Source organism: Aethalodelphis obliquidens, unplaced genomic scaffold (assembly GCF_003676395.1).
Source record: "Aethalodelphis obliquidens isolate GAN/ISIS:26980383/991018 unplaced genomic scaffold, ASM367639v1 scaffold49, whole genome shotgun sequence".
In the NCBI taxonomy this organism is placed as follows: Eukaryota; Metazoa; Chordata; class Mammalia; order Artiodactyla; family Delphinidae; genus Aethalodelphis; species Aethalodelphis obliquidens.
Genome location: NW_020837993.1, coordinates 2,219,725 through 2,227,606, shown reverse-complemented (window position 1 = coordinate 2,227,606; position 7,882 = coordinate 2,219,725). Strand labels below are relative to the sequence as shown.

At 44.1% G+C, this 7,882-nt stretch overlaps 1 protein-coding gene across 1 annotated transcript in view; it reads left to right on the top strand.

Moving 5' to 3' along the window:
• Positions 1-7,882, top strand: part of AGBL1 (AGBL carboxypeptidase 1) — a gene marked incomplete at its 5' end in the record, with an annotated part of 506,902 nt that overhangs the window by 97,027 nt on the left and 401,993 nt on the right. Inside the window, one exon of the mRNA XM_027083140.1 lies at positions 425-633. Coding sequence (XP_026938941.1) covers positions 425-633 — 209 coding nt within the window. The remainder of the gene's footprint in view (positions 1-424; positions 634-7,882) is intronic.

Below are 7,882 nucleotides of genomic sequence, written 5' to 3'. Positions count from 1 at the left end.
TTTTTTTTTTTTTTTTTTTTTTTTTTTTTTTTGCTTTTCATGACCTTGACATTTTTGAAAAGTATAGATTGGATATTTTGCAGCATGTCCCTCATTTTGGGTTTGCTGATTTTCCTCGTAGTAACATTTAGGTTATGCATTTTGGGGCAGGAAAATCATAGAAACGATGCTGAAGCGATGCTGAAGCGATGCTAAAGTGGTGCTTAAGTGATGTTAAAGTGATGGTGTGTCTTTCTCCGGGCATCTTATCTGCTGATGTTGACTTTGGTCACTTGATTAAGGTGATATCTGCCAGTTTTCTCCACTGGAAAGTTATTATCATTCCCTTTATGATGGATTAGTATCTTGTGGGAGGTACACTGGGACATCCTCAGGCCGGTATGGCCAGCCTGTGATTGACATTGTCTTTTCCCATTGGTTTCAGAGTCTAACAGCCGCAGGGCAGTGAACAGAGGCTATGTTGCCATCTTGCTCTGGCTGCATCAGGACTGGCACAGCCATGACACGACCAATTCCTACGTGCTGATCCGCAGGGCGCTTCTGCTTTGCCTCAGGCATATTGCCAACCTCCGGTCTGGCAGGGAGGCCTTCCGGGCAGCTCAGGGCATGGAGATCCTTTTCAGCACCACACAGGTAATCAGCATGGGGATTATCTCTGCAGCTGGATGACACCTGGGTGATTCCTGAAGGCCGTCATTTAGGACTCACCTTCACTAAAGTTGGGAAACCTCAATATGTTTCTTGCTTCCTGCTCTGGGCAGATGTTCTGGACTCAAATCCTCATTCCTTCACTCACTCATGTACTGACTGACTCATGTATTCAATACATATTAGTTGGGTACACACTGGCTAGTGCAGTGATTAAGAGTGTTGATTTTAAAGCTAGAGAACCTGGCTTCAGATCCCAGCCCTAGCACCTATAGCTGTGCAACTTTAGAAAAGTCACCCACCTTCTCTGGGACTCAAGTTTCTTCTTCTTAAAAAAAATAGAAATGCTAAAATCTAGGTTTTTGCGTGGCCTGAATAAGTTAACATAGACATGTCTGTGTTAGCAGCGTTCTTGCCATGACTTAACTGCTTTATGAGTGTGAGTGGTTATTGGAATAATAATTAGTTTTGGGGACCTAGTGGTGAATATGATAGACGAGACCCCTGATCTTTTGGGGCAAGCATTCCACCAGAGAGTTGGACACTAAGGAAGCAAAGAATTCAATCTGGAAGATAATTTCATATTGCTCTGTGAAATCAACAGAGGAAGGGCACAGGTCTACAGTGACTTTTACATATGCAGGGAGAAGGTCTTCTCTTAGAGGGGTCAAGTCTTCTCTGAGCAGGTGACACCTAAGCTGAGACCTGAATTATTGAAGGAGTCTGTCATGCCAAGTTTAAGAGGAAGAGCATCCCAGGCAAAGGGAGTGGCACCTATAAGGGCTGTCACTTACCTGCACCCCAGTGGAATAAGTGTCTAGGGTTTCCTGGATTTCAACCAAATAATAAATTCCTTAATTTCACTTGATTAGGGCTAATTTAAACACCATCATGCGAGGCTACCTATACGTTCTCCATGGACGATGTGAGTATCTCCCAAATACCCATCATCTGCTCACCAAACCTCTCCTGGGGCCAAGGCAGCCGTGTTTCACACACATCATGTTCCTTGCTGTCTTCGTATTAGTCAGTCTCTGCACTCCTTTCATTGGTCTCGTTGCTCCTCTCTGGACACCCTCCAATTTCTCTGTACCTGAGTACATCTGAGGTAATGAAGCGGTCAACGAGAGTGCCGTTTTCCAACCACGGCATCTGTAGACTCTAACCATTTTTTTAGAAAAGCTTTTTTCCCCTCCTCTAAACAATAACATAATACTGCACTGCAAACCAATATCTAATTTTCTGTCTGCTATCGCCTCTGGGTTTCTCTCCATCATTACAGCTTTCAGAGCTTCTCGGTCATGAAATAGCTACATTTTCCATTCTATTCCTCTGGATGAGGAAGTGCTTTGAATTTTTCCAAGCTTCACCATACTTTGTGAGCCTGTGTCCCCCAGATCTCGAATCTCTCCCAGCCTTCGTGAAACTCCCCGCGTATTGCTGATGCCTAGAATCCCCCAGCTCTGGCTCGTGTGCTTTAGCCAGCTCCTCTGCCCCCGCCCTCTGCATTATTGACTGTTTTTCTGATCTGTGTTAAAAAAACAAACAAACAAACAAACCAAAAAAAAAAAAACAATTAAAAGAGCAATACAGGGAAAAGATGGTGATCCCAGAGGTACAGGTCAATGACAAGAAGAGAGTGGAGAAAATACCAAGTGAAGCACAGGCATGAAAGGGGCTGTGAGCCCAGAAGCAGGCTTTTATAAGCAGTTCCTCAGCAGGACAATAAAGACCTCAACTGCTCAATTAAGCAAATTTACAATGAGCTCCTGGCCTCCAATTACTGTTGGGAATGGAAGCAGGATGTGAGCAGAGGCAGAATCTGCACTTGGTGGCCAGGTTTCTCCTGCCTGAAAAGCTTCCCAGCACCCGGGCTGAGTGCTCTGAGCACAGATGCCCTTGCAGCTGTGCTGGAGTTAGAGCTGCCCATCCATTCTCTCCCCTCTCCTGCCAGAGAAGATGGCGTGAGTCACAGGATGGCCAACTGGGGAACCTTGGATCTAGGGATGTCATTTCAGTAGCTATTGCAGATTATGCTGCTTCTACTGCTGCTGCTGCAGCTGATGGAGATGACAATGAAAATGAAGGAGAAGAGGAGGAAGAAGAAGGAGGAAGGAGGAAGAGGACGAGAGAATGAGATTTGTCTTGAATGCTTACTATAGCTTAGGGCTGGCATAGCAGTTTATGCAGACTTTCTGATTTCAGCATTTCAAAGGATTTGAAACTGATGGTCTTACTCAACAGTCCGTATTTCTGTCCACTGGACCAGAGGTTCTCTAAGTTAAGTGTGATCAAAGCCACCTACGTGGCTGCAAGAGCCCCATCCTCAGAGTTTCTGATTCAGTAGGTCTGGGATGGTCCTGAGAAGTTGTGTTTCTAACAAATTCCTAAGTGATGTTGATACTGCTGGTCTGGGTCACACTTTGAAAACCACAGTCCTTTACTATTTTTATCGGTGCTTGTGGTGTAATTGCAAGCCTACCGGGCATGAGAGTGACTGAGAAAGAACTCTCTTTGAGTCCTTCCCACAGACTTTGCCTATCATATTGTTCTTTGCCTTCCTGCTGAGGCCACTGCTTGCCATGATTCTCTCTCAATAACCCCACCTCTTTGTTTCCTGGGTCCCACAGCCTTTCCTCTGAGCATCCTTTAAACGTTCAGAGGATCAGATTGTCCATAATGCAGTGAGGCTGCTGTGTAACGTAACGCGATCTTGTTGGAGCTTTGTATGAGGAAGGAGAAAGAAGGCTGACAGTTTGGATGTAACGTTAAAAACAAACCCCTGCAAGGATGCCCTGAAACAGTTTGAGATCGTTATCAATTTGGAGAAAGGGGTAATTGCAGGTGGAACAAACTTGTATGAAATAGGTAAAGGGGCCACTCTCTGGAGCTAGAACAGCTTCAGAGACCAAAAACATTGCCAAGATTGGTGGTTTTCAAACTTGACGGTGTGTCACAATCTCTTAGAGGGCTTGTTAATACACAGATAGCTGGACCCCGCTCCTAGGGTTTCTAATCATTAGATCTGAGTAGATCTGATTCTACATTTCTACCAAGTACTCAGTTGATGTTAATGCTGCTGGTCTGGGACCCTCACTTTGAGAACCACTAGAATGAACTCTGATAGCCTTTGAAAAAGTTGCAGCTACTGTCATATGCTCAGAAAGCATGGCAGGCCAGGTCTTGATTCATCAGGACCCTTTTTGTCCACAGGACTGATTACCCCAGCATTGTGGATCTACAGAAGGAAGGGCTGAGTCCTAAAGGGAATGTCACCCACTTGGGAATCAGGAGCTCGATACTCTGGAGGTCAGGGTAATTGGAGATCATTTACTGTTTATTCAGTCAATGTTTCCTGAGCTTCCGCTTTGTGAAAGGTATTGGGGTTAGGTAGGGAGTTCAAAGAGGAAGGTGATTAGAGTTCCCATCCTCCTCAGGACACCTGCTGTCCTACAGGGGAAATCAGGATCACTGCAGTACAGGCAGCAAGTGGGATGCCAGAGTGGAACTGGCAAAGCCATGCAGAGGAAGGAGAGCTCTGGGTGGTCTTGGCTGACCAGAGAAGGCTTCGAGAAGGACGTCGTTGACATTTGAGTCAAAGCAGAGCGCTTGAAAAACTTGCTTTGTGCACAGAAGTGCGAGGAGTTAGCCAGGAGGTACAGACTGGAGAGGAAAGCAGTGTACAACTAGTGGAACCACTAAGACATTCTGGAGAGTCAGGCAAGAGGGAAAGACCTGGACAAGAATGAACCAGAAGGTCCCAAACCAAAGGTGTTTCCATCTAAGACAGTCCTAAATTGAAGCTACACCACATCTGTTCTGGACCTTAGAATATGCCCGTCTATGTTCAGAGAGTTTCTGGAGAGAGAGGCAGGAGAGGGGCCACTCCAAGGCTGGCATGGAAGAGTGATCTTCAGAGCTGAAACCTGAATGACAAGAAAGAACCAGTGTTGTGAAGGTCTGATATGAGGGCTGCAGGGAGAGGGTAAAAAAGGCAAATGTGAAGGCCCTCAGGTGGTGGGGTCGGGGGTGGGGCAGAAGCATGGGCAGGAAAAGTGGGGAGAAATGATGTGAAGCTGGAGACATAGGTGGGACCAGAGTGTCTAGAGCATACTGAACCATGATAAGGAATTTGAGTTTTATTCCATCAGATTTTAAGCAGGTACAAAGAAGGGGGAAGACAGATTTGGAGAGTTTGGGAAGACCAGATCATGTAGAGTTTTCTAGAACATGAAAAGGAATTCAGATTTTATTTTTTTTTTAGGTTTGAAGCAGGGGAGACAATATGATTTATGCTTTTTATTTTTCATTAAAAATTAAAAAAATTTAATAGTGGCAAAATCCATATAACATAAAATTGACCATCTTAGCCATTTTTCAGTGTGCATTTCAGTAGTAAATAGCTTCAAGCTCTTGTATAACTAATCTCCAAAACTCTTCATCCTGAAAAACTGAAACTCTACACCCATTCAAACTGATTTATGCTTTTCAAGGATCATTCTGGCTGCCCTTTGGAGAGGAGAGTCTCCAAGGGCACAAGAGAAGGAGGGAGAGGCAGGAGGGCAAGGGGAGGAGTCAGACTGTGGGAGCCGAGGCAGGAGATACTGATGGCTTTGGCTCGTGAGAAGCAGAGCTTAAACCCAGGACTCCTGTTTCTTCCTCAGGCTCCTCTTCCACTAGAATGTCTCATTTTTTTTACTGTGGGGATTAGTGCTAGGACTCTGCCCTGAATTAGCAGTGGTCTCCTAAGGTCCTCTTTTCAGATTCTTATACGGTTTTATGACCCTAATGATGCCTCCTGGCATCCTACTAGCTAAAGCTTACAGAATGCTTACTATTAGGCACTCACCTTACCTGTAACTCATTTAATTCAGACACAACCTTACGAGAGAGGTTCTGGTATGATTTCCTCTTTACAGATAAGGAAGCGGCAGCACAGAGAGGTGTAGTAACTTGCCAGGGTTGTACAGTAATTAGCAATCATCAGCCCAGGATTTGAATTCAGGTAGTCTTGCTCTGGGATCTGAGCTGCGTGCTCTACTCTGTCGTGCATATGTATCATGAAAGTAGGGTATTTGTCATCCCAAAGCTAATGCAAAGATGTTAAATGTGAATTGAATATTTTAAGCACTCTTGTATTTTATCATCTTTTCCAAGTAGCAGGTGGGTTATTGGGAATCATGGGAAGAGTGAGCCTACAAATCTCACCTTTGCCCCCAATTCTGAGACATTGGTCCACAGGAATCCCATTTCTTGGAGTCTTGTCATTTTATGATACACAGCACAGGTGCTGACCCTGCACTCGCAGGAGCCTGAGAGTGAGTGCCTCCTTAAATTTTGTGTCCGGGACACCCCCTTGCCTCACATTAGCCCTGGTCCTGATCCATTAACACCAGGAAAATGTTGGCAAAGGATCTAGGCATTCCTATTAACTTGGACCCAACGATCATCTTTAAATTCATAAATGTTTTCCCCTGAGTAGAGCAGACACCAGATATAACATTATCCCTAATGCCTAGGTTTCTGTAGATACTAATACTCCCTCCATCCGCCAAATTCAGTTCATGGTGCGGCCCAATCGAAACAGGACGCTTGGACTTGACTCCATCCTTTCATCTGCTTTCCACCTGCACCATCCCACACCAAGTAAAACATTACACTGTTACCATCATCAGCAATAGTACCAATGGCAATCATAGGCAGACCTGGCTTCCAAAGTGCTGGCAGTTTTGACTGAGTTCCCTGGCTTGGACTTGGCTCACTATCTCCTAAGGCTGAGGCTTAGAGCATTCTCTCTGATCAGTCATCTACCTTACCATGCTTCATCCTCCATGCTCAGTTCTCTCTTTTTCCGATACTCATAATTTTCAGTAAGCACTTAAAACTATTTGACCAGTCCCAGCGATAAAATAGCCTCAACGAATTTATTTTCCTTGGAGAGTGTTTCCTGCTGTTGGTTCAGGATACCTGATTGGTATTATTTGAGTACATGGAAGGGGAAATAGCATTCTTTTTTTGGGGGGGGGGGACTGCCAAGTAACATTTATTTTCCTCTTTTAATAATAGCATTTATTTATTTATTTTTAACATCTTTACTGGAGTATAATTGCTTTACGATGGTGTGTTAGTTTCTGCTTTATAACAAAGTGAATACATATACATATGTTCCCATATCTCTTCCCTCTTGTGTCTCCCTCCCTCCCACCCTCCCTATCCCACCCCTCTAGGAGGTCACAAAGCACCGAGCTGATCTCCCTGTGCTATTTGGCTGCTTCCTACTAGCTATCGGTTTTGCATTTGGTAGTGTATATATGTCCATGCCACTCTCTCACTTTGTCCCAGCTTACCCTTCCACCTCCCCATGTCCTCAAGTCCATTCTCTAGTAGGTCTGCGTCTTTATTCCCATCCTGCCCCTAGGTTCTTTGTGACCATTTTTTTTTTTAGATTCCATATATATGTGTTATCATACGGCATTTGTTTTTCTCTTTCTCACTTACTTCACTCTGTATGACAGACTCTAGGTGCATCCACCTCACTACAAATAATTTCGTTTCCTTTTATGCCTGAGTAATATTCCATTGTATATATGAGCCACATCTTCTTTATCCATTCATCGGTTGATGGACACTTAGCTTGCTTCCATGTCCTGGCTATTGTAAGTAGAGCTGCAATGAACATCGTGGTACATGATTCTCTTTGAATTATGGTTTTCTCAGGGGATATGCCCAGGAGTGGGATTGCTGGGTCATATGGTAGTTCTATTTTTAGTTTTTTAAGGAACCTCCATACTGTTCTCAATAGTGGCTGTATTAATTTACACTCCCACCAACAGTGCAAGAGGGTTGGCTTCTCTCCACACCCTCTCCGGCATTTATTGTTTCTAGATTTTTTGATGATGGCCGTTCTGACAGGAGTGAGGTGATATCTCATTGTAGTTTTGATTTGCATTTCTCTAATGGTTAATGATTTTGAGCATTCTTTCATGTGTTTGTTGGCAATCTGTATATCTTCTTTGGAGAAATGTCTACTTAGGTCTCCTGCCCGTTTTTGGTTGGGTTGTTTGTTTTTTTGATATTGAGCTGCATGAGCTGCTTGTAAATTTTGGAGATTAATCCTTTGTCAGTTGCTTCATTTGCAAATATTTTCTCCCATTCTGAGGGCTGTCTTTTAGTCTTGTTTATGGTTTCCTTTGGTGTGCAAAAGCTTTTAAGTTTCGTTAGGTACCATTTGTTT